The following is a 27016-nucleotide window of genomic DNA, read 5'->3' as shown; positions in this document are numbered from 1 at the left end:
CACTCCTTTGCACAGTTGGTCCCTATTTGCATCCAGGAAGAGCCCCACCTTGCAATGAAATTCCTCCAACAAGTAAAACATGAAGCAAAAAATTAACTGCAGTCCAGAAACACGTGCTAATTTCTTTACTAATCAGACTTGGGGAATGTTTTACACAGAGATAGGTTTTAATTAGCCTTATGAATATTCATGCTTCCCTTCTCTGAAATTCTGTTGGAACATGGGCTCTGTCTGGGGGATCCCCAAGCACTGCATTCAACAACACTGTTGCACATCTTGGCCCACAGTGCAGCTTTTAGTCATTGTGATATCCCCTTATAAAGGATCTGAATGGAGGAAGCTTCAAAAAATTAAAAACTAATTTTGAAAAGATTAGAAAATGTGTATTTGTTTGGGTGAAATTGCTTTCCACAGTCTGATTCATGACATCCTTTAATACATTCCTGGATTTAACTTATTTTCTCTTTGGTTGTTTTATTCCTATTAGATATTTTGCTGATACAGTGCATTTCTAATGTTAAGCTGGAAGTAACCTTTTATTTCAGGATGATGTCAAAACCAAAATGTTTTGAACAGCATGAAAATGAGCAGCATTTAATTTCAACAGACCTATTCAATCCTGTGTTAGCTGTTCAGGGTAGTCCAGGACTGATGCCCTTCTGCCTTACTGTGATTTAAGTAACAATTGTTAACTTAGTCATTTGGGATTTCAGTTGACATTGTGACACATTTTTCAATTTGATTTCAGTTTTCTCCTCTGGTTGATACTGAAAAAATGGTTATTTTTCTGAAACAAGCTGCACCTTTCTAAAGGATGTACAGAGGCTATCTCATAAATTCTGTTGGAAGTTTGAAAATACCAGTCTAAGAAACAATCAATTAAACCAGCAATATTTAAATAAGTGTTTGTCTAAAAGGTCAAAACTGTAAAAAGAGCTGGAATTGGGGTTATCTGATTGTAATGTAGAGTGTGTACCAGTAATTTATGGATTTTATTGTGTTTTCTTTTGTAGACTATGCTGTGGAAGAGAGACCTTCTCAGATCTCTGTCATGCAGCAGCTGGAGGATGGTGGCCCTGACCCTCTAGTATTTGTTTTAAATGCTAATTTGCTGTCCATGGTAAAAATAGTAAATTGTAAGTGTTTATTATTAAATAAGTCTTAGTCTATGAGGGGGGATGTTATCTAGATTATTAGTAGGAACAGCAACATTTTTATTTGGTAGGATGGTCTTGGAAAATGTGTGCAGGTTGAAAACTTTGTATTGAGCCATATTAAGTTAAATGTCAAGAGACCCTTTTCTGGTGATTTAGGTATCAGGACAGATAATTTTATGTAGAAAATATAAACTGGACTGGTAGAGCCTCCAGTCTCAGGTTTGGAGATCAATGTCTCCTGCAGAGCTTAGTAGGGGAGGGTATTTTATCACCCATTTTCCTTTGGTTGCTTCACTTACTGCCCTGTCATCCCATTCTGGGAAAAGCAGATGGGATCCCACAATAGTGCAGAGGTTCCATCCCCCTGTGCACCTCTGCTGTCCCTTTCTGTCCTGTCCCTGTGTGTACCTGTGCTGAGGAAGGAGTGGGGAGTCTTCTCATGCCAGTTATCTCTTCTGGATAGAAACATGATGGAGAAATTGGGAAGGACAGTTTTGTATTACAAAATTGTTAATAAATCTTTCAGCATCTCTTAGATCGCAGTACAATGTTTTACATATTTATAAAAAGGTAATATATTATAGACACAGGTTTTATTTCAACAACTTAGTATTCTCAAGAAATGAAGCTCAGAGCATTATTAACATTCCTGTGAAGCAGAACAATACAGTGAGGTCTCATGGAGACACCTGACATCCAGCTCTCCATATGAAGAGAGATATCACTGTTGGAAACTGTTTTAGCTGTCAGGATCGTGGTACACCCAGCCCCCTTCATTCACATTTAAATCCTGTCCTTTCATTTGAATACAGAAACTGCTAAAAGTCTGCTCTGTGGTGTTAATCCCAAGATCTGACTGGGAGCTGTAATACTCTGGCTCTTCCTTAGCTATAAACTGGGAATTATTGAGCTGCTCTTGTAACAGATGTAGGACGCAATTTGTCTGTGTGACAGATAACTCAACAATACGTGCTATAAAACTCACCCTTGCAAGAGCTGTCTTGCTGCAGTGAAATTCAGGCATCCTTTTTGCAATTCTGCTCTGCTGATCCATGTTTCCATCCATGCAGATGTGAACAGGAAGTGCTGGTGTTTCACCACCAAAGGCATGCACGCGGTGGGGCAGTCGGAGATCGTCATTCTGCTGCAGTGTTTGCCTGATGAGAAATGTTTGCCTAAGGATATCTTTAACCATTTTGTGCAACTTTACCGGGATGCCTTAGCAGGTAGGAATGCTTTCTGTTAACAGTGCTTTGAACAGATGATCATACAGGCTCAGTGATAATTATGATGACAATTAACACATACACGTGTGCCTTGTCTACTTCAGTGTATCCAGCAGAAAGTTGACAGGTCAGATACATTTTTGTCACAGCAAATGGCTCTTTTTGGAAAAAAAATATATAAAAAGAGAATGAGAATCAAAGCTGATAGAGGGATGAGTTGTTGGTTGTCAGTATCCAGTGTTGTAGTCATCTCACCAAATAAAACGCTGGTAACCTGGGGAGCTGCTCCAAAGATCATACAGCTAGAAAGAAAATGTTGAGAATTCTTGTGGATAGTATGTTCAGTGTCTGCTGACCAGATAGTTCAGAAGTTTGATTCTCATAGTGCCTGTGTCTCTTCTGGATCTCTTATGGAGATCCTTCTTATATTTTAAAATAATATATGTATATGTGTGCCCAGAACGAAGTGTAGAGCATTTCAGGAATTATCCCTGAATTTTAAATTTTTGTATGTTGATTGCAAGATTTTTATATAAACCATTGCACATCTTACATTTGCTAATTAAATAGGCTTCCACTTCTAGGTATTATTGTTGGACCTTAGAATTGAAAAATCCTTGCATAAGGAAAAATGCAAGTATTTGGTTCTACTGATCAGAAAATAAAACTTGTTTTCCAGAGGCAAAATTGGATCACATTAAGGTTATATGCTGAAAATACATTTACATGAGGTTCTGCTTATGATTCATAATGCCTTTGGAGTGATTGAATCTAGTACTTTAATAAAATAATGAAAGATATTTGTTTCCTAAAATACCTTTGTACAGCAAAGGTCAGCTTGTCCAGAGAAGGTTCAGAATGTATTATTATCTCATGTCATAATGGATCTTGTGTGCATGGGAAACAACTACTGTTCTAAACCTCAATTTATTTTCTTTGTCTTATAATGATGTTATTCAGAGGGAGTTAGATATGAAAAATGGCAAGCATGTGTATATAAATGTGTATGTATGTATATTGCAGATATAAATCCAGCTTGGTGTGTATATTGCTATGAAGTTCTTTATAATTACACTACAGAAATACATAATTTATGACTCCTACATAATGTATTTGGAATTCTTTTTTTAGTACTGTAGTGCTAGTAATTTGATCTCCTACAGTTCCACTGGTGCAAAGAGCTGCTTACTATTGTACAATTCTTAATCAGAAACCAAATGTCACTGTTGAAGAATTCCACTGTGTGTTTTCTTTTGCTAGGATCTGCTGTGTGTTGTGTTTCAGCTGTGAAGGATGAGTAGACAGACACCTTCAGTTACTGTGTAATGCCTGCAGCTTTTGTAGATAGTGCACCTTGATAAACTCCCAAAGCACTTTGGAATGCTCTCTCAATATCCATCCTTTTTTTCTTTCCAAGGCACGCGTTGTTTGAGAGGCAGAAGGATCTGTTAGCATATTTGTAACTTGGCTGCTTTAAACACTCTTCAGGCAGAGAGGAGGTGATGCTGCAGGGGTTTCAGTTCAGTGCCTGTAATCCCTTGGAAGTGGTTAGCAGTTCTGCTCTTGTAGGTGGAGCTGTCCTTTCCAAGCTGTTCACTTCAGAGCTACTGCACCTCTCCTGGCAGTGAGATGATTTAGACATTTAGAGCAAACAAGAATTCCCAGTAGAATTTAGAGACTCTTTAATAGCCTGCCTCACCATTTCATTTTTCATTATATAATACATTGGCTTAAATATATTCTGTATCAGGAAACTGAAATAAATTCTGTGGATGTTTTTTATTTATTTTCTTTATCATAAGTTTTCTTAAAAACAGTAATAAAATAAAAAGGCATATACAGTACTTTTTATTGGAATGGAAACAAGAATTACTTTTAACATTGTTGAATTTGCTTTGAAATTTTTTTAGATTTCTTGGTCTTCTTTTCAGTGGAAAACACAGCATCCCTTTTTGTTTTTTCAATTCAAGCCCAATCCATAGCAAATTATTTCTTCATGAGTCACATGAATTTAGGAGTTTGAATTCTGTGCCCAAGCCTAGAAGCACAAAGTACTTGTATGTACTCGTGCCTCTTGCCAGATGTTTCTGCTTTCCTGAAGGCATAACTTGTTCTGGAGGCAGAGTCCTGCCCTCTGTGCTGGGTGTTGTTTGCAGGCTGGCTCTGGTAGGGTGGCAGCAGAGAGATTGTGAAGGAAAAATGGCAGCAGGGAGATTTTGAAGGAAAAAAGGCATTTTTCACTATAGGCTGTATGCATGCTAGTTATAAAAAATAAAGTCAGTTAAGGCAAGTATTTGTTGCTGCTCACTTTTCACCACTTTAGTTTTCCTCTGGCCCCTCTGTCATCAAGCTCCCTGCTGTGTTGCTTTTCTTGTTTTGAAATTGGAAGCTAATGATTTCTGTTGTGGTTGTAGTAGTGGCACTGCTGTAGTAGTAATCCCATGATTATCCTTGTCTGTTGGCTATAAGCCTGGCAGTGAATGGGAAAATGAGAACTTCTGTCCATCTGAATGGGTACTTTGAGGCAGTTGGATGTGTTAATGTAGTGCTGCCAGAGATGCCCTAGTGCATCAGCTTTGTGCTGGAAGACAATAAAAGCTTCTGTTACTTTTGTAGTGGAAATGTAAATCTGGCAACTGCCTGAAATGGCCTTGTGGTCACCCTGGTTTTTGGGGATATTCCTTGTGAGGGTGGGTTTATCCCAGAGACAGTTTGTGCATTTTTTTACTCAGTATGGTTTTAATTAAATATGGTGGTAGTGATACACCCCTGCAACTGGTCTGTGGAAAGGTGGAGACAAAATTATACTTCATATGAGGTGTTTGAGTGATGTTACTGCCACAGAGTAGCCTGAGAAAGTTTTGGATGCTGGCAGCTGCTGCTCTCACTGATAGTAAGTGAAGCATTATGGCCCTTGGCAATAGGAGTAAGTTCTTTCCAAATTACTTTCTGATGTGTTTCAATAAAGAAACACTGGCCATGGCCAGAGCTTTGTATGTGGAGCTCATATGGTTTTTCTCAGTGTTGGCATCTGCTACAGATGTGTTGGGGCATAAAGGTACTTTATGCCCCAACTTGGCTCTTCTCTGGCTCTTTGTAGCTCTTGGAGTGATTGGGTTTGTGTTCCTTTTCCAAAGGAAATGTGCTCATTTGCTCCTGAAGAAAATCCATCTGGCAAGATTGTTCACAGGTAAATATTGCTTTGCATCTCCTGCTGCAGGACTGGGGTGCTGGGGTTTTCAGGATGCCAGCAGAGTTCGGTACATGGCAGTTCCTGGCAGTTCCTGGCAGTGGAATGAGGCTGGATGGACTTCCCCAAGCCACAAATAAATGCCTTGCCTGAGTCTGGATGCCATTACCTTTTTTTGACCTGGCATTAACCAGAAGATAGGAAGCATACGTTAAGAATTTAACCTCACAATTTTTTGGTAAAAGTACCTAACTGGCATCACCACACATTGAGGGCAATAAACAAATGCAGGAATCTTTTTCTTTTTTTTCCCATATTCCTTTCCTGGTATAGACTATTTTGAGGCCAGAAGGGGTTGCCAAACTTCTATACAAAGCATGTTGTTCATCACAGAAAGATATCTAAGTGAAGAATTCAAAACCACCATGGATAAAAGCATCTTTTTTATCTGGAGAGCTTTGTAGAGATGCTTGAGATTTAAAGTCAAGGATAACCCAGTATAATTAAGAAGAGAATAGGTACTGACCTCCCTCAGAACTGCTTTACATGCATCATGCACACTTAAAGCACTTCCTAAATAATGTCAGTTGTCTGATGTCAGGTACTGGAACTTAATATATGGAAAGGCACCTTTCTGCTCACTCTGAGATTGCCTCATTAGAAGGGAAGTTGTGATATGTTTTAAATTAAATTACATGCTTTTGCAAAGGATAGTTATTTCTGAAGGTTTTTCTGACGCCTACACTTTCTCTACAAGCCTCTGAAACAGTTCTGTGCTTAAAATGTGTAATGGTGCAGTGGGTTGGGTTTGACAATGTCAGGCTGGGAATAGCAACTTCTCTGTGGGGCCTTGGCTTGGAATCACCTTCAGAGACAGGGCAGGACAACCCCTAGTCAGGGCAGAAATGTCTGAAGGACAAGCCCAAAGAGGCTTTTTGACTTGGTTATGCTGACTGAAAGGGCACTAAAGAAGTGTGTAGGAAAACACTTTCTTCTTCCCATGCTGTCCACATCCAGGCTCTTAAGCTGTTATAAATAATGAATTGCAGCACAGCTACCTAATCCCAGTAATTTGTCCTCTTAAAGTGGTGGCAGCGTCTTGGAGCTTGCACTGTGCAAGCTGCTTGTGTCAGGAGGAGTAATTTATGATGCTGTGGCTTATGTGGAAGGAAAGGGCTGAGCAGCTGAGTTGCAGATTACACTCTAAGGGCTTTTTCCACGTTTCCATTGGCTGAAAAATTCTTATTAAGGCATCCCAGGCGTGTGAGCCTCGAAGCTCCATCTCCTGAAACGGAAAAAGTAAGTAGTCATCCCCTTCTGCTGCAGCACTTGGCACCAGTCTCAAGTGGAAATGTCTGGTTGCTTTGTCATTCCAGTGGGCAGTGCCACACGTCTCAGATCCATACAGGATTGTTCAGCTGCACTTTGCCTGGCCTCTTGCACGCAGAAAATACACAGCAAAGGGGGCAGAATTCAGTGCAGTTTGGCAGTTCATACACTTGAAAGGTAAAAAGGATTATTGTGGTCATGTTGTTGGAACTGAGAACCTCACCAAGTAACTTTTATCAGGCCTGTAGCTCTATTTGAGTAGGAACAGATGGGAAGGGGAAAAGGAAGTATAAATGAAGAAGAGGCGATTAGTGAGGGTAGGTGGGAACTGCAAAAGCAAACGAGTGCCAGCAGCTATTTTAGATAAGTGAAAATCTTCCTCATGAACACCAGTGGATACACTGGTTTGCACTCACTAGCAGGATGCTCACGTTGGGGCATTGGTGTTTCACTGAGCAGACATTAGTGTCTCAGCACAGCTGACAGAGCTGCATTTGCACAAGGAGCAGGGATTCTTGGCAGCTGACATTTGATGTGGCTCTGTTATTCGTGGTGGTTTGACCATCATCAGTGTGCTCAGCTGAGAAGTTGTAGCCACTCTGAGGAGTTTGATCTGGGTGATCATGTCAGCTTTGGCCTGTGTGCATGTGTAAAATTCCAGGTTGACTTTGTAGGACAGTGGCAAGCTCACCCTGCCATGGGATGCTGGGCTGCCAAAGCTGTCACCTTCTAACAGGGAACCTAATAACTTTGTACAGCATTTGTGAGTGAAGAAAAAAGAAAATGCACAAAGGGGCCCTGAAATTTGAAAAATAAGGAAACCCCTGAGCTTACTTGTTAATTGGAGTATAAAAGGAGCCTTTTGCTTGCAGACCTGCCAGTCACTGTATGTAAAGCTGGAGGACCCAAGGTCATGTGAAGGACAATATTGAGTGATGGTTGTGCCAAGGTGGTCTGGAGGGGTGCAAAGCAGCATGGCCACATCTCCAGAGGGAGGGCTGGAATAGCTGTACTATTATAACTTGTATTACTGAGCATGTCAAAGTATCACTTCTGTGACTCATATTTTTGCTTACTTAAAACCTAGCATTTGTCTGTGTGTGTGTATCATGTATATCGTGTGTCTAAAAGGAAGAAACTCTCCAGGTAGTGTCCAGTGGTGTGCAGATGGAGACATGCACATCATCACCTTGAGTTCAGATACAAACACTCTCTTAGGAGGTGGTGGAGAAAGAGCAGAAATTCCTACTTAGCAGTCTCTGTCTGCAGGTGGGAAATCCTGGGATTGCTCCAGAAGCCCAGGAGGTCTGCATGAGTACCTCAGTCCCATGCAATTCCTCATGAGTGGTGTGATCAAGCACACCACACTCTCTGAAATTGCCTTTTTCTTTGAGAGCAAATCAGCACTATTAATATTCACATCTTCCTATGGAGAATTGTGATCAGCTGTTCTGTACATTATTTGCATGCTGTTGTTGTCATTTGATAAAAGGAATCACACCATGGTTCTTTGCTTCGATGTTAAATGCTGTGTTGGATGCTGTAATAACCTAATCAACATTCAGATTCATTCAGCCATTTGAGTGTAAACATTTTTGGAAATTAGAAGCATCAAAGAGTAAAAATGTGAATAAAAATTAGTGATGTTTCTCCCCTGTGTCTCTCTCAGTTGCGTTTTACATTAAGTGTACTAATGAAATAAACAGTCTTTTGTGTAATTCTTGAAATGGCCCAGATCTTCAATATGTGTCTGAGCAGGCACCCCAGTGGTTTGCCTAAATGGAAGGACAGCCAGGGGACATTAATTGTTTGACCAGGTGCACATACCTCCCTAAATTGCAGCTGAATCCAAAAGTTTAATTCAAACAACAGCAGCTTCTGCAGTGGAAGTCCCTTGAACATCTGTAAGGCACAGAAATGGGGCTTTGTGTGGGTGTGTCTGTAGTGCAGGGGGAGGTTTCAGGTACCACCTCAGCAATAATACTGGCCTGAACTCTGCTGTGAAATCCTGGGAGGGCACTGAGGGCCTGGCACAGGTTTCCCAGAGCAGCTGTGGCTGCCCCATCCCTGGAGGTGTCCAAGGCCAGGTTGGTGCACTTTTGCACAGGAGGTAACCTGAGCACCCAGGTGCATTGTTTCAGGTGTGGTTAATACACATTAATGCTCCAGGAAGCAAAGTGAATTTAACATGGATTTTTTTTCCCTTCTGAAAAACTCCTGACATTCTTGATACAGTTCTTAATCCAGTGAAGTAATGAACTCTTTTTTTTTCCCTTAGGTAACATTGTTGGCAACCTGGGACACTCCTTTTTCAGCCAGAGCTTCCTTGGAAGCAAAGAACACGGAGGGTTCTTGTATGTGTCAGCAACCTATCAGTCCCTGCAGGACCTGGTGCTCCCAACCCCACCATACTTGTTTGGCATCCTCATCCAGAAGTGGGAGACTCCCTGGGCCAAGGTGTTCCCCATCCGGCTGATGCTGAGACTCGGAGCTGAATACAGGCGTGAGTAGCAGGCACTGCTGGAGTAACTTCTGCATGGCAGTGGATGAATTCTGCTTCAGACACACCCCCAGCCATGGATTGTTACCTGTCAGAGCCACCCAGGCTCAAACAGGCAAGGAAGAGCTGTGTGTCACACCCACAGTGCAGCACTGAGGTGGTGATGAGACCTACAGCCCTTTTACAGCTCTGCTGGGTCATCAGGCAGGTTTTAGTGGAGACAGATCTAGTTCTGAGCATGTTTGTATCCATTTAGTGCCCTGAGAGTTACCTGTGGAACAGGCCTGATTAGCTGGTGTGGTTAGCACAAGGGAGAGCCTTTGAGGTGTTAAGCTCTTTCCATGCTGAAATGAAAGACCATTTGCTTTTAGGTTTTTAAAACCATATTCATTTTTCAAACGGTAACAATATGTGTGCTGGGACAGCAAACTTGGCAGCTTGTTGCAAAAATTCTGTTGGAACTAATAGTAAATAGGCTGGAGAGAATGTTTTGTCTGAACAAAATCTTACCAGTTAGCATGAAATTAGCATAAAGCTAAGATAAAATAACTTTCAAAAGACATGTACCATTGCTGGAGCAAAGACGTTACTGGCAGTTTGTCCACCATGATGGGCCAAAAATTGTATGTCTTGCTCATCTGCAGTTTTAATTGGTATGTCTAAATTACTTATGAAAACGGTCTGTTCTTAATTTTTCCCAGAACTTTTTCAGAACATTTTAACAAAATAAGTTTTACAACATGCTGGACAGAGATTTGTCACTTGAACTTTTAAAGTTTTGAGAACATTGGGAATTTTCCACAAAATATGTGTGTTGCTGGAGTAGAAAAAAAAATCCTCAAAATTTGCCTTCTGAGGATGAGGACTGAAGGTTAAACTTGTCTAAAGAAACATTCATGTTAAAGGTGTGTAGGTTTCTGTGTGTACCCACAGGCATTTTTAAAGTAGTGCACTCATTCCCATCAGTATTTAGGAAAATGAACAAAAGTGCTCGTATTTTGGATGTGACATCTGTTTCTGAGCACAGAAAGAAGTGTTTTGGTAGTGACAAACAAAAGTACCTGCTCTGGTATATTGGGAAGCCAGGCTTTGCATCACTCCTACAACTGTAGTTTGGATTTAGGCACATTCCTTGAGCTGTGCCAGTTGTGACTGCAGGCACTGCCTCAGTTTCTCCCTGGAAGGTGCTGCTTTTGTGTCCCAGCTTTCCTAGGTTTCCTTCCACGCTCCTTGCTGATGCAGCCATTTGTGCAGTGCTGCTGGCTGTGCAGATCAGATGCAGGAGGCCCTCAGGTTGCTGGGTGTGCAGAAAACATCTGCTGAGCATCCACAGATCAGCCCAACAGCTCAGGCTCAGGGAATTCAGTGCTTTTGGGATGGAGCTGAGCTGCTGCTTGAAACCAGGGTGGCAGAGACAGGGAATTCAGCCCTTGCTGGTGCCCCAGGGCACTGTGCAGGGGTTGGTTGCTCTGTGGTGTGTGGTGCTTTCAGGTATCAAATCAGTGAGCAGAGGCTGGAGCTGATTTCCATCAGGAAATCCTCATGTTATTCACATGATGCTGAGCGCTCTGCAGTCCCTTCTGACCTCACTGGGAACTGGAGTGTGGCATTTGGGGAAATCAGGCTGAGTGTTTGCCTGAGGATAGCTTAGGGATCCTCCTTCAAACGTGTTTAGGAAACCTTGGCATTATGTACCAGTGCATGAGTCATGTTCCAAACACTGGGATGGCTTCTGCTGCAACATAACGTAATGCAGCCAGATCCTGCCCTGCACTCAGAATTGCATCACAGATGTTTTACAGGTATGGCTGTCAGCCAAGGAATGCAGATACTTTACATCACTGACATACCATCAATGTCCTTTGAATTGTTTTTGCCATACCCTTGTGGAGTTTGCCACACTCTCATGAAATAATGAAAACAGGAAATAAAGTAATCTGGATTATCACTTGAATGTCACGTGTCAGCCACAGAACTGAAAGACTGATGATGCTGTAGTGGAGAGCAGCAGGCTGGTTGTACAAAAATAGAAGCCATTTCCAAGAAGTAGCCTGAAAAAAGCACTTAGAAAGGTCATCTTTGCCATCAAGGCCCAGGTCATTCAGTTCAGTCCTGCAGTGTAGTACCTGTAAATTTTCCACATAATTATTCTTGTTTCTGGCATGGTGAGCAAGCTGCCATGAACAAGTAAGGTCATTAAAATGTTGAACCCTTCTGCTCTTTTGCTTTTTAAATTCCAGTCTTTCCAGTCTCCAGCTGCTGCTTACCACATTCAACCGAGGAGATGATATTTAGGTCTGGTGTTGCAGAATCTGAGTATGTAAATTGCCATGTGACCTGTTCTTTTCTGTTTTATTCCAGTTTATCCATGCCCACTTTTTAGTGTCAGATTCCGTAAGCCTTTGTTTGGAGAGACTGGACACACGATCATGAACCTCCTTGCAGTAAGTCTGTGATGGAGTTTGTGCATTCCATTGGTGGGAGTGGATCTGTGGGGGGAGATGGGGGCTCCAGGTGTGTGTAGTAGCTGGAAGGTCCAGGAGATGCAAGAGGAGGTAGTGGGGATTTGGGTGAATTTCTGCTGTTACTGAGGGTGGGTGTTAGCTTTCAACAACACAGTGAATTGCAACAAGGTACCCAAATCAATATCCCAAACCTGCCTGCTGGAGGATGTTTGGATCTCAAAATAAGTGCATTGTTTGCTCAGATTGCTTCCTGAGAAGTGCTGGGTCATCACAGTGTGCAGTCACTGCTCTGTGATTACACAGTGCTCTGACTGAAGGGATGTTATTATCTCTTCCTACTTTGCAAATATTTTCAATATAGGAAATTCTCTTCGATGCATGATTTAATCTCGCTGCTAGAAAAACTAATAACTCTATCTGGTAATGTAACAGAACACAGCAGATTTTCTTACATGCAGTGATGATATTCAAGCTTGGAGAACATTAATTTGATGTAAGAAAATGTGTGAAATGACTAAGAGTCACAATGATATTTTTTCATTTGTGTACTGCAATTACATGGGTTACATGCTGGGGTGTCTCTGTCCCTCCCTGCCTTCCAGTCACTGATTACAATTATTTGAATGGGCTGAGTGGTAGTCACCAGGATAGTTATGAAACCTCCAGTGTTAGGGATGATCATCATGGCTAACTTGAGATCTTGTTTTCGTTATCAGGACTTCAGAAACTATCAGTACACACTGCCTGTGGTCCAAGGTTTAGTGGTTGATATGGAAGTCAGAAAAACCAGCATCAAAATACCTAGCAACAGATATAATGAGGTAATGCTTACAATACGTACATTTGTGTACAGTTTCTTTGTGATTGCAGTACCTGGGATCTAGAGGAATTTTTATTTTATTCACTACCACGAAGGAAAAATGCCTCAAAAGCAAACAGTAACTGTATGATGCACACTTTGGAAGTGAATGAGCCTGGCTTCACAGGAAGAATGCAGTTTCATTTAGTATTAATTAAACTCTTAAACTGTTTTTCTTCAGGTTTTTGAACTGTTTACATGAAGTGTTATATGTTTGATTTGAGTGAGTAAGTTGACAAACTTCACACTCAAGGTAAACTAGGAAGAAAACATGCATTAGCTTTTCTCATTTGTGTTGTGTGTTCCCACTCAAAGCATTTCATAGTATTTATTGGATTGCTGATTATTTTATGTAAAAGTTCCCTCAAAACCAAAATTTTGTACTTGATTTCTGGTGTGAGAAAATCAGTCAGCATCTGTAGGAGTTAGTGCTGCTAACTAGAGAAAGCTGGAGGAGGAGGCATTTGAACAGTAAAGAAAGGGAACAGTGGAGAAGGGGATTGATTTCATGTTGTCTGAAAGAGAGGGGGGTAACTTGGTAGTTTGAAACCTGTCAGAGTTGGGGTGAGAGCAAGCCTCCTGAGCAGGATGGTATTTGTCAAAGTTCTTGTAAGATCAGAGCAGAATGCAGCTTTATCTCAAGAGGGAATTTCCCTGCAAGAAGCATTTGAGTAAAATAAGTGAGGGAAAAAAAAATGAAGTTTGAAAAAGATGAAATTGATGAAGATAAAGGGTGTGTTAAAAGGTGTTTTAATTTTTGATGCAGTTGTGCCAGAATGAAAGAGGTCAGTGAGGTTTGAATGAATTCAGTCTGGAATGGCACAGACAGTGCAGTTCAGTGTCAGCTGTGCCTGGTGTTTGAGGTTTGCATGAATTCAGTCTGGAATGGCACAGACAGTGCAGTTCAGTGTCAGCTGTGCCTGGTGTTTGCAAGGTGTCAGCTCCACTTGTGCCAGACATGGACTGAGCAGGACTGAGAGGGAATTCCTGTGTCAGGGACGTAGCAAAACCTCTGCATTGTGCTTTAGTTCTCTTCCCGGTGTCATGCAAGGATTCATATTTTTAAATGGAGAAATTGTTACTTATTTAACATTGTTCATGGTTTGTGATTCATTTAAAAAATTGTATTAATAGGAATTTTTCATCAGTCTGAATTAAGACTCACAGATTCACAGAATATTCTGAGTTGGAAGGGACCCACAAGAATCATCGAGTCCAACTCTTAATGGGGATCAGGGATCAAACCCATGACCTGGGTGTTACCATCACCCTCCTCTAACAACTGAGCCAGTCTCAAGATGGATTAAATAATAAGACCTTTACTTTTATTTAATTAGAAAGGACTGTAACTCAGATGTTTTCACTATCTAAAACCTGAAAAACTAATTTGAAATCTCATGCGTGTATTAAATGGGGAGAATTCAGCCTGTGATTAACAAATTACACATTAATATATAGTTTTTCTATTAAATACATCTTTTTATCTTCAAAGTATAATTTTCTGAAGCTTAGAGCTAGTTACCTGTTTAGTCCCTCAGCAAAGGTGACTGTAATTTCTTAATCAGTTGCCTGCTAAGGAAACACAGTTGCCACATCCAGTTGGTTTTTTTGCTGAAGGCAACTGCTGGGCTCCACAAACGTGGCTGTTCTGGAACTAAAATCCAGTTTCTGGAGCATGACATGATCAACTGGATAATGAAAGACACTGTTGTCTGATGTAAAATCTTAATTAAGTTTCCTCCCCAAACATTACACCTGTGCACATTTATCAATAGTGAGCATCAGTTAATGTTCCTGACACTGTAATTAAGGTTTTACATTGGACTGAGAGAGACAAATGTGTTGTGTGTAGCCTGCATGCTTATCAGCTCCAGGAAGCAGAGGTGGGAGTGTGTGTGCTGTTAGGAGATGTCAAATAATTCTGCATTTTTCTGGGTTTTCACTGCAGGGAGATTTGTGTCATGTAATTTAACTTTTTTTATTTTAAGCAAACATATCATTTTCGTGTTTGAAACAAATTCCAGAGTTGGGTGACTCCCTCAGTTTTCTTTTGTATTAAAAATCACCAAGTTTGAACCTCCATGAAGAGGAATAGTGGAGAAAAGAAAAGAAACTATATAATCTACAAGGATATTTTGTCAAGGCATGTAACACAGTGTATGTTAGATGACAATCAGCAGAACTGAAGGGCAAATGTGTCACAAACTTTTTTGGATGCTTTCTGGAGGCCTCCTTTGCAGAGAAAGAAAAATCAGATTTTTAAAAAACGTCTTAAATTGGGAACATTGATCTCAGTTTCCCCAGTTCATGCAGGTGAAGCACAGACACTGAAATGTTGGTGTCTGGTTGTGGCAGAGCAAGATGAAATGGCCCCAGTCTGAGAGCCCATGTGGCACTGAACTGTGGAGGAGCATTTATGATTTATGTCATTAACAACTGTAGTTCTGTAAACAAGCCAAGAATTTCCTCCCAGGGTTTTTCTCATTTTTTTTTCCTTGTGTATTTTTAAAACCAGGTAGAGATAACAGCTTTTGCAATTTCTAAGCTGTCCCTTATACCACTTATCTTAATTGCACAAAATATGGCACTCTAAAGCATCCAGGCAGTAAAAGACCTGAACCCTCTTCTCAAAAGCAGTTTATGGTTCTGAGTGCTAAAACCTGACATGGAATATGAGAACTTGAGAAGCTTCTGATTAAACTGCTCCAAGAACCACCTATTTATGGAAGTGCTTGATGAGCTGGGTGGAAATGCTGAAGCTTTGTGTTTGCAGATGATGAAAGCCATGAACAAATCCAACGAGCACGTGCTGGCAGGGGGAGCGTGTTTCAACGAGAAGGCAGACTCACATCTGGTGTGTGTGCAGAACGATGACGGCAACTACCAGACACAGGCCATCAGCATCCACAACCAGCCCAGGAAAGGTGAGGGGAGCCCTGGCTCTGCTGCTCTGCCTGGCTCCTTGGCCCCTGTGCTGCTGCCCCAGCTTTTGGAGCTTTGTGAATTGGATTTAGCTGGGTTTCACCCAGATTTTGTTAGAGAAAATCAGTGACACTGGCATCCCTGACTGGGCAGCTTTGTGCTGGAATTGGTTTAGGCAACACCTCTCCATTAATAATGAGAGCTGCCTTTGGCATTATTGGATGTGCAGGTGAGATTGTGGTTGCCTGTGCTTGACTTACACTATGTGAAAGAAAGACTGAATTCAGTAGGACAGAAAGTTAAATAGGAATAACCAACCACAGCAGCATTTTAATAATGCATCTTCAAGAAGCTTCTCATTTTCACCTTAATTAGACCATCTAATTTCCAGGGTATATTTTTGTTACAGGAGGCTGAAAGGCTGCGACAGCTGTGTGCTGAGAATTTAAATGTTGTGGGTTTGGGGACATTTCTGGCAAAGACATTTATACAATCTCCAAATGAGAACAAGAGAGAGGCTGAGTTGGATGTTTTGCAAGTATCACTGGTGACTCCAGCAAGTGTAGTGGCATGGAATGTCACTCAGGACTGATGGTCTTGTCTGACTTCTGTTAACTTCACCTATGGGACAAGAAGAAGGATTTCCAGCAGGAATTGCATGATGCTCAGTAGTCACTGAAGATAATTTTCCTTTAAGTCAAGTGGCTTTGAGCTGTGGCCTTGCTGGTGGGTTGGTGTTACAGTGTGATCCTTAAACAGCTCACTCACAATCTGCCAGCTGTGTAGGAATATTTAGAAGTTAATTGTGTTCTTGGTTACTCAAAATTAGTAATTCTGAAACTCACAGGTGTGTAGGGCATGCAGAGGGAGAGTGATAAAGTACAGGCATTCATTAACTTAGACAAAAACTGGTGACCAGTTTAGAAAATAACTGGGTAATTTACCTTTGCATATCCAAGCTTATGAAGTGCAATACAGACACCATAATTTGAAGCAGCATTTGTCCTGATTCAGGGTAATCACCTCTGGCTGATAGAGCTGATACCTGATTCTTGGGTAAGGTATTGCTTCAATGAAAGCCTCACTAAATCTCTCCTGTTGTTGTTGCAGTGACTGGTGCCAGCTTCTTTGTGTTCAGTGGAGCTTTAAAATCCTCTTCAGGCTACCTTGCCAAATCCAGTATAGTGGAAGGTAAGAACTGAACTTAAAGCACACTTCTCTCTTTGCTCAGCTCTGCAGCTAGCAGGGCTCTCTCTGCTCATCTGCCTTGGGCATTAGAGTCTTGCTGCTGCTTCAGCTTTATCCTCCTTCTTAGCAAAAAACACCCTGTTCCCTTTAACAAGGAGGAATTTGTGCAGATGCTGCAAAACAGTCACAAGAAAATGAGGGTAAGATACGAAATACTTGGCTTGGGAGTCTGTGATCAATTCACTGGCTTGGGCTGAACGAGGAAATTGTGAGCCTAAGAAACACAGAATGTGTCATCCACCGGTGATTGTGCCATTTCCTGTGTCTAAGTGGTGGTTAGGGTAAGACAGAGGCAAGGGGGACTCAGTGTCTACATGGGAAGTGTTTCATTCCTGTTAATTTTTGCCACAATTGGGAATGACCCAAAATAGTGCTGGGTTAATGGCTGGACTGGATGATCTTTGAGGTCTTTTCAACCTTAGTTCTGTGAATCCAAATTCTGTATCTTTTGCCACTGTCAAGCAAGCACTGACTTCTCAACCACTGTCACTGCTGGAGTGCTGCTTCCAGAGCCAGCAGAGGAGATGGCTGAATGGACAGTGGTGTCATGTGGGGTGTCTCAGGATGGCCTAGAGCAGTGTCAGGCTCTGAGGCAAATTCATGGGGTCTTTGCTACAGCTGACTCCACCTGGGAGCTGCTCTTCTCCTGATGTTGTTTTCCCTCATCAGCACTCAGCAGGTTTGTGTTTTAGGAATGAGAGTGTTCAGAAATGGGTTTGTGGAGCACTGCTGCCCATGATGCTTAAAATGAACATTTAACCTCTGTTCAAACAGAGGAAGGGTGTTTATTTTTTTTTCTATGTAGGCTCTGTTTGGCATGGCTTATCTTGGCTTATGAGGATTTCTCTGTTCCCTAGATGGAGTGATGGTCCAGATAACTGCTGAGAACATGGACTCTTTGAGACAGGCCTTGAGAGAGATGAAAGACTTCACCATCACTTGTGGCAAAGTAGATGCTGAAGACCCTCAGGAACATGTTCACATTCAGTGGGTAGAAGATGATAAAAACTTTAATAAGGGGTAAGTAGAGGAGCAGTCACTTGACATTGGTGCCTGTCAAAAATTTTAATGGATCTTGTAAGGCACATGAGTCTTCAAATCAATAGGAATTAAAAGTCTGCACCTCTTTTTTGAGTGATAAGATGCAATTAATTGTAATGAAAGTGGAATTGAGATACCAGAGCTTTGGAGCGTCAATTTAGAAAACTGGCAATGCTGTGGATTTTTTTGGCATTGCCAATATCCAGTTATTGGAAACCACTAATCTGTCTCCAACTCTCAGTGCTGAACCCTGCACACTGTGGTCACTTAGCTCTGTTGGTGCTTAGTTAGCATTAAGCAGAGCTGGAAACAAAATTGCTGAACATCAACACTATCTTTGGACATTTGATAGTTAAGCCAAAAGGAAGGTGGATTTGGCAGCCGAAGTATTTGTGGCAGTAAAGTGCTGTTGTGATGGATTCCATATTTCAGGACTCAGCACCTAGAAAGGATATTTCTGTAGCTTCAGGCTCTCAAGATCAATCTTAGGTTCTACAATCAAGTTCTGGGCTGTGTAAGTTGTGTTTCAGCTATTGATGGCCTGTGCTGAGTTTACAAAATGAGAAAAAATCCAACCTGTATGAAACCTTCAGGAAGGCCCTTCCTGCACCTGCTTTCAGGAACTGCCCTCTGATTCCAAGGTCTGCAGAGGGCTCTGTCCAGCTCAGGTCTTTGCTGAGCCAGAGCTCACCCTCCTCCTCCCTTTTGCAGCGTTGTGAGCCCTATTGATGGCAAATCCATGGAATCTATAACCAGCGTGAAGATATTCCACGGCTCCGAGTACAAGGCCAACGGGAAGGTCATCAGGTGGACAGAGGTGGGTCTGCCAGCCCAGCTCTGGGGCTGGAACTGCAGCTCCCCCAGTCACCACAGGAAAGCAGTGCATGCTTCCCTTCCAGCCTGTGGTGCCTTTGCTGCCTGCACAGGGAGCTGCAGGCTGGCATCCTGTGGGATATAAAACATCCTCCCCCTGCCCCAGCCTGCACTGCACTGACCACCACTGCTCACATCAGGGGGTTCAGCATGGGGGGAACCACACCACCACTCACTGTGTTACACACAGGAACAGTTGGTTTCATTTGCCTTTGTGTTAAAAGCTGCCTTTCTACATGGAGACAAATCTTAATATAAATTGTTTTTTTAGAAATGTTATTTCAAACCACTTTCTATAAAATGCTGCATGTTTAAGTGCTGTGGCATAAAGCACTCAGGAACTGCTTGCATGGCTGATGTTGCCTGTGACTCTGCCAGCACACAAATGCTGATGTCAAAATATTTCTTTAAGTGTTTCACTTTGCCTGCTGAGGAGGAGCCAAGTTCTTACCCTGCAGCTTGGCCCTCTTGTGCCCTTTTTTCCCAGGTCACTTGGGCTCAACAGAAACAAGTTCAGTGACAAAAATAGCAGCCCTTCAGGCTTGTATTGTGTCATTTTTCTGAACATCTGTCTAAAAGCAGGTTTTTATTAGAACCATGTGCAATACATAGTGAATTTCCATTCACTACCTAAGAGGTTTAAGAGGACTATTTCGTAAGTTTTTTAAATTTTTTTCCTCCATAAGGTGACGTGCCTCCAGGGGTTTTTGCTGGGCTTCCCTGAACAGTTACTTAAGTCGTCATTTGTAAAAGTTTAAATTATATCCAACCCAAATTTTCTAGAAAAGCCAAGTGTTATGTCTTGTGTTGACTCTTCCCTTCAGGTGTTTTTTCTGGAAAATGATGAGCAACACAATGGTCTAAGTGACCCAGCTGATCACAGCAGACTGACTGAAAATGTGGCAAAAGCTTTCTGTCTGGCTCTGTGTCCTCATCTGAAACTGCTGAAAGAAGATGGAATGACTAAGCTGGGTCTACGTGTTACACTGGACTCAGATCAAGTAAGTCTTCAATAGTTTGGGTTTAACTGGGAGGTTTTTCTCTTGTTCATTCCCCAGAATGGGAATACACCACTCTAACCAGGAGAATGCTGAACAAGTACTTGTATCAGATGCTAATCAGGTGCTGCTGGCTGTTGTTTGGTGTTTTGGGACATCTTTTAGAGCCAATGCCCAGCCTCAATTAACAGGCTTGACCCCCATATGGCATGAGCAGCACCTGCTCTGTACTCAGAGAAGACTCTTGGTTGGCCTTTTTGCCAGCAATTAATGCTGTGTGAGGGTCCTGCTCATCCCAAGGAGCTGCTTTGAGAAAAGAGGAGAAAAAAGAAGCTCCTTTTGCTCAGGCAGCCACTGGGAACACGAAGAAGCCCAAAGAAGCACAAAGACAAGTGGAAAAGCTGCTTTAGTGCCTGCTTGATCCAGTTTGAGTTCCTGACCTCGTGTCCTGTTCTTAAAATCCACTCTTTGTATTTTTTAGGTTGGTTATCAAGCTGGGAGCAATGGACAGCCACTGCCCTGTCAGTACATGAATGACCTGGACAGTGCCTTAGTGCCAGTGATTCATGGAGGGGCCTGTCAGTTGAGTGAGGGGCCAGTCATAATGGAGCTCATCTTTTATATTCTGGAAAACATCTCATAAGAGGACTTCATTTTCTGTTCAGACCTGTTCCAGCAGCAGTTGTATCTGAATCATTTGCACTTTAAAACTGGAAAATTAAGCTTTTGTTAACACTATTGGGGAAGGGGGGAGGGGGGGTGGGACAGTTGTTCCATAATTCTAAATCTTCTATGCATTGTCAACAACCAGAGGATCAGGGCAGCTTCTATACTACAACATGGCTATGCTATCCTTGCAGCTAATCCACTTCTGTTACTGTTTAGGAAAATGCTCATGTTTAAAGACTTACAGTCATGTACTCTCAATGCTCAAAGGGTGCAAAGATCACTGGGGCGCAAATAAAAAGTGAAATTCCAACCTTGTACTGTCTGTAGATGGACATGTAAGAAACAACAATCAAGACCTCCATTCTGACCTCATCCTAATGCCATTTGTGGTTATTCTGTAGACATTAAAAAGTAACGTTTACATTCTTTTGACCAGATTATTGGTTGAAATATGTTTGGAGAAGCCCTTGAGAGAGAGGGAAAGATTCCCCAGCCATCACCCTGTTTGTCTGTGCGTCCAGAGGAGCAGGACAGGCATCTCTGAAAGTTACTGAACTGCAGCTGTGTGTGTGGAATAGGCTAGTTTCCTTTTCTCCTCTATTTACCACAAAAATCCATCACTTGGGCAGGTTTCTGTGATCTGCTACAACTCTGCTATTCTGTACTTTGTTTACAAATCTGTCTGAAGCAGAGGAAAGATCAGCCCTAAAGTGCAGTTCCATCTTGTTCCTTGTCCCCAGTAGGTCCTGCTTTTTAGAGGCAAGTCCCACCCAGGGCAGCTCTGTCCCCTCCCTGCTGTTTGCTGTAGTGTAACGCCAGTGTCATGTAACCCAAGCCAGCTTTTGCACTTCATATTGCAGCCCCATGTCCGAGCTTACCTGTGATACCAGTGTAGAGTGGCTGTTCCTGCATGTTCTGCTGAAAAAGGCTTTGTGGTCAGTTCTGAACACGTGCACTCGGCCCAGTGCTCTTGGTCTCACCTGTCAGGGCTTTGGTAAGGAAAGCAGCTGCTCGTGTCTGCCAGGGCATTAAGAAGCTGGAATTGAGCATCAGCCAGAGGAAATGTGGTTCCATGTTCTTACTGTCTCCATGGAAAGCTGCTAAGCAGTGGCAAGAGCTGTAAGCAGGAGAAGGGGTTTGATTTGTTTAGCCAGTCATGCAAAGCAGCTCTTTTGAGTCCGTCCCAGGAAGAGGGGTGGAGGTTTCTCCTCCTGTCTAGAACTAATTAATTTGGGAAGAGAGGTGCTAATTTATGGTGAACATTTGTGGTGTCAGACATTCCCTAATGCCCTCCATTCTGGGGGAAGCAGCAGGGCCTGGTTGGGCTGTGCTGTGACAAGAGTAACACCAGTGGCCTTGCAAATAGAGAAGTGCCACTGTGAGACTGAGGCTCTGGTTTTCAAACAAATCAACACCAGTGGCTGGGCAGGGGAAAGGTAACTGCACAGAGTGATACATTTTACAGAAAGGCAGCCCAGTGTCTGCACAGAGTGCACTTGGGAATAAATGGCTGCTGCTTTTCAAAAAACAAAGTATGACAAATCCAATGTTCCAAATCACAGCTGGCACCACCCAGCCCTTGGAAGAAGACAGGCCAGGGAACTGGGGCCAGCTCCACAAACAAGAGCTGGCCAGCAAGAGGGAGCACACTACCACACTTTAAAGGGTGCCAGATCCAAGTGAAGCCTTACCTCTGGCATTTGGGAGAGGGAGGGTGACTTAAAGCAGCTCACTGAGTGGTTCCTGCTGGCCAGAGCAGGAGCTGGGAGCCACCCCTTGCTCCTGCCCAGGTGCCTGTGCAGCCCAGCTGGACTGAGGCCACTTGATTCCCCTGTGCAGCCTGGTTCTGCACACTGGGACACAGCTCAGTCTGACACACTGTAGGCACGGTTCCACAGCTGGAAGAGCATTCCAGAAACTTGGTAATAATCTTCCTCCTAGAGCCTGCACTCCAGCTTTGCCACAGCAGCAGCTTTCCAGTTACTTTAGTTGCATTGTTATGCTTAATAATGCAGTAAAAGAGGTGAAAAATGTTTTATCTTCTCTTCCTTTGCCCCAGAAGTCTTTTAGGTTTGGATTCTGTTTGTGCAAAACACTATCAACTGGTGACTGACATGTCTGCTTCAACCGTAGCCTTTGAAATGACCTTAATTACCATGTTGTTAAGAAATGAGTACTTGTTTAGAAAAAAATGTACTTTTAAAATTCAGTTAGTTAACACTGCAAAAAACTGCATATTATATTTTTATTTTCAACATGTAGTTTTGTATATTAAATTTATTGAAATTAAAAACTAAACACTGTATTGTCTTCATCTGCTCAGGAAGACAGAGGCAGAGCTGCCTGACCTGTCTGGACTCTGTTCTGTCTCTCAACCTGCCCATCCCTGGCACAGGCACATCCTCCTCTTGGAGATCCCTGGTTTCTGTTAGCTCACAGAGATTTAAAAACACAAGCAGATTTAGTACCCTTTCCTGTATGCTGCTGATCAAAAAGCATTCCTGAAAATAAGTAATGATCCAGTTTTCTTAAAGGACAAAGTGAGACTATTTTCCCCCTCACCTGGAAGAATTGTAAAAGCCTATTTTTGTAAAAATACAAGGAACATTTGGGAAGCAGCAGAGTCTAGTGTACTTTTGTCTTTCTTTTTTAAATTAAAACCCCAACACCATAAAGGATGAAGGCACAGTACCCTTCTGCACTGGAGAAGCAGTGCAGCAAGCACAGCACACAGCTGGGAGCCAGAACAAAACCAGAGGTCTGTAAACACCAACCTGCTGAGGAGCCCTGGGGCCTTTCCTTCACAAAGGGACAGCCCTTGGGACCTCAAGGGCAAGCACAGAGGAGGGGCTGGCACCCCTGAACTGCTGCCTGAGAGCTCTCCTCTGGTTCAGGAAAGAAAAAAAAGACCCCATCCCAAATAGGCCTGGATAGGAGAGGACAGAAAAAGCAGTAGCAGACTGTTCACTGCACCACGCCGGCTGCTCAGACACTTGGGAATGGGAATTCTGGTCAAGGTCTTACCTGTGACTTAACCAAAAAGCTCTGGCACTACCTCAGGGAATTTTTAAGGGGCTAAACCCTTCTCACAGCACTCTGCATAGTTAATGTAACATTCGTCCTGGTGCTACAGCAGTAGTCCCACATTAAGGCAATTCTGTCTATTTTGGGTAGACCGGTGCCAAGCCCTGCAGCATTCCCAGAGCCTCCTGTTTGCCTTGGAGTTATTAATAAGCACTATGGCTGTTATCAAAATAGACATTAGGTTCAGTAGTGCATTCATTTAACATCTTTGGTGCTTGCAGCTTAGCAGCATCTTCCTGCCTTCGCTCAGCCCACGACTTCCAACATTCCCATGGATCTGGGGAAAACAACACAAACAAGCCCATCAGAATTCCTTGCTGCAGTACAGAACAGATGTTCACACTTCAAGGAGACATTATATGGAAAATGCTGACACCAAGGTTCTGGATGGTCAACAAGAAAAATCAATGGAGCAAAATGATTAAGCTCCAGCAATGGAAAGTGCTTGGGCACGAGGCCAAGCTGTTATTTCAGGTATGGCCATCAAACGTGTCCCTCCGCCTGACTGGAGCTCATGGCACCTCCTGACCTCCTTGGCTGGGAGGAAAGCACTAAAACAGGCCAAATGGTGACTCCTGTACTGAAATGAGAACTCAGTTTCTACAGTCTGACACCATTTGCCACCATTTGCTTCCAAACAGGTGATGTCACTCTGAAGCTGATGAATATTTGCTTAACTGCCATTTAGAAATGTAAAGTGAAACCATATGCTAAGAGGGAGCACAGAGGCTTCAGGAGATCAAGCAAAGAAGATGGATTACTTATCACTCACTTTCTAAATAGTGTTCTTAGTAAAGGTGACACCAGGAGCTGTCCCTGTACTGTAAAACAGCATCTCTGAGATACAAACTAATCCGAAATTCTGTAACCTCATTTATGAAATTATGTCAACTCCCCACCACAAATATAAAGAGGACTGCTACTGAAGCCAGAGCTGTGTAATTAGGTCAATGCCAACAAAAGACATTATTCAAGCAGAATTTATCTGTAACTCTGTCAAGTCCTGCCCAGACCCCCTCTGGGTGCAGTGTTCATACCTCAGACAGAACTAACGTTCCAGGACCAGCCAATTTTCTGTAACTGTTTGAAGATCTTGACCACTGAGGGGCTCCCTGAGTCTCACTTTTACCTCCAGTTTCCCTCCAGTGGGCTTTCTGCCATCAAAAATCTGAAATAAAAACCACAAAAAGAAGAGCAGTTAGGGTAAACAGGGATTAAAATGTTAAACTACAGAGCCTCAGGCAACTGTGACACCCAAGGCCCGACGGTGACAGAGATCCCTGCAGTGCTGGGAGTGTCACAGCCAAGCACTTCCTCAGACTGCAACTCAGCAGAGCAGGTCCCCCCCTGCCCAGGCAGGTTATCAAATCCACCTAATACAAAACTCAACTGCACTCACACCTTTGTGATCCAAACACTCATTTCCCCTTTGGGTTTAAATACTAAGCAGAACACACCTCATCCCAAAAACGTACCTCGATGATCTCTCTAACTTCACATTCTGATTCCAGCTTGTCCAGCTTCAAGTGTGCTGTCCCCACATGTTTGTCACTTCTGAAAAAGGACCTGTGCCCAAGAAGTGATAAGGATAGTCAGAATGTTCTGACTGAAAGAGAAAACAAGCCCAGAGGTCCTCACTGTTTGCTCCATCCCCACATCCCTGGTCAGGACATGTTCCTGGAACCCTGCACACCACAGTGCCAGAGGCAAGCCCTTAAAACCAGACTGCAAGGAACAAGATAAGACAGTACTCATTTGTTAATTATTCTTTTGCAACCAAGGTAAAGATCAGGATAGCAGCAAAGAAAAACAATCAATTAAATCAGCACTTGGAGTGGTAGCAGCTTCTGTCCCTGCCCAGGGTGACAGGGAAGGAGGTCCCAGTAGCCAGCACAGGGCCACCTCTGCTTGGGGCTGTTTAACACAACAGGCTGAAGGAATTCCCAAGGAAGTTGCATCTCCCAGCAAAACAAACATTTCACAGGCACCTGCTGCTTTTGGCAAACTACTTTTAGGAAAAAGTCACATGAATCATTCTGTTTCAACTTGATAAATCAAAACAATTTCAGTAAGTAAGAACATTCCAGCTATTGTTTTGATTCACCTACAGACTGGTAGTTTTAACAATCAAAAACAGTAATTTTAGAATTTCCAATCTGCTGTAATTAAACACAGAAGCATTTTTATCCTGCAAGGACAACAAGCACCTTTTCCTTGCTGTAGTCACTTCTGTTGAGCAGTTTAATCAGCAATAAGTCAATCCTTACCTGAACACAGACAGGTGTTACAACCCTTATCCAAACAAACTCCTCCAAAAGGTAACAGATTAAACACCCAAATTCCACAGAACTGTTCAGCTCAGAGCACAGCATTTCTTTGCTTGCATCCAAGCATCTCCCTGAACGAGTCTCTAAAAGTTTGATAAACAACTAATCTCTAGAGTTGAGTTAAAGATAATTTGGCCACACCTGCTTATTTTCTTGGAAATTTCCCAAGATTTCAGAAGTTTCCTTTTTTACCCACTCTATTTCAGAACAAACAAGCAACCAAACCAACAAACATATAAAACCCATCCCCCACAACCCCAAAGCATCCACCCTTCTTCCTATTACCATTAAGGGATACTCAGGTATTATCAAGCAAGACTTGACACACGCAATGGAAACTCAAAGATTGTTAATGGAGCCTCAAGATCACATCACTGGTGGCAACAGGAGACTGAGACTCTCCACCAGTGAGGCCTCAGCAGACTCACACAAACATTTAGGGAAGTTCAGAATTTCTTAGCTCACATGTTGGAATACTTCCTTCACTTCACAAGCACCTTAAAATGAAGGATTATGTAATTGTACTGCAGCATGTGGGACACTTTGCTCATAAAGTTCAGACAATCAGCAATTCTTGCTGAATTTTTAAAAGCATTTTTCCATTTTATAACTCAAGAAACAATAAAGACTGGTTCATCCCTGCTCAGTTCCAGGGACTTGCTGTGAAGAACTTGCTCTGAAGAACTTGCTCTAGGCTATGGCTTCAGAAACAGCTCTGGGGAAATCCCCTTTCATCTTCAGAAGCTTTTAGGAGAGGCTCAAGAAGAGATTTTTCCTTTGGAAAAATACATGGCTGGGTTTTTACTTTTAAGTGTTGTTAAACTGAAGTTTAATATATGTGACCTGAAACAAGTCTCCTTTGCTCACTGAGCAAAAATAATTCTTGGGAGATGGTCAAAGAGCTATCAGAGACCCCAAAGCTACAACATCCACAAAAGCATTTCTGAAAGTATTATTCTTTTGTAGTCTCAGAAAAGACAGGGAGCAGTCTTCAGAAAAGAGCCTGGATCACTTCATCCTCTCCTTTCTCCCAAGGAGGTGGTTGGGAAAAGGTGATAAAAACTCCATTTTAAACAAATATAAACACTTCACAGCTCTGTGCAAAAGGGGAGATCTTGAACACAGAGC

The 27016-nt window shown here is 42.5% G+C and overlaps 2 protein-coding genes across 3 annotated transcripts in view; one reads left to right on the top strand and one right to left on the bottom strand.

The window, feature by feature from the left end:
* The window catches only part of ZFYVE9 (zinc finger FYVE-type containing 9), a 55855-nt gene extending 33080 nt beyond the window's left edge, over positions 1-22775 (top strand). The window contains exons 9-19 of the mRNA XM_033066867.2: positions 1014-1136; positions 2228-2383; positions 9181-9405; positions 11764-11846; positions 12584-12688; positions 15500-15650; positions 16759-16839; positions 17754-17916; positions 18649-18754; positions 19635-19811; positions 20290-22775. Of these exons, the coding sequence (XP_032922758.1) occupies positions 1014-1136; positions 2228-2383; positions 9181-9405; positions 11764-11846; positions 12584-12688; positions 15500-15650; positions 16759-16839; positions 17754-17916; positions 18649-18754; positions 19635-19811; positions 20290-20451 (1532 nt within the window). The 3' untranslated portion in view covers positions 20452-22775. The remainder of the gene's footprint in view (positions 1-1013; positions 1137-2227; positions 2384-9180; positions 9406-11763; positions 11847-12583; positions 12689-15499; positions 15651-16758; positions 16840-17753; positions 17917-18648; positions 18755-19634; positions 19812-20289) is intronic.
* CC2D1B (coiled-coil and C2 domain containing 1B) overlaps positions 22709-27016 on the bottom strand; it is a 28127-nt gene continuing 23819 nt past the window's right edge. For both annotated transcript variants that reach the window (XM_033066868.1, XM_033066869.1), the window contains 3 exons: positions 25037-25127; positions 24599-24729; positions 22709-23838 (listed from right to left, as the gene is read on the bottom strand). In XM_033066868.1, the coding sequence (XP_032922759.1) occupies positions 24610-24729; positions 25037-25127 (211 nt within the window). In that variant the 3' untranslated portion in view covers positions 22709-23838; positions 24599-24609. The remainder of the gene's footprint in view (positions 23839-24598; positions 24730-25036; positions 25128-27016) is intronic.

Source organism: Catharus ustulatus, chromosome 9 (assembly GCF_009819885.2).
Source record: "Catharus ustulatus isolate bCatUst1 chromosome 9, bCatUst1.pri.v2, whole genome shotgun sequence".
NCBI lineage: Eukaryota > Metazoa > Chordata > Aves > Passeriformes > Turdidae > Catharus > Catharus ustulatus.
This window is presented reverse-complemented; position numbering and strand designations above follow the sequence as displayed.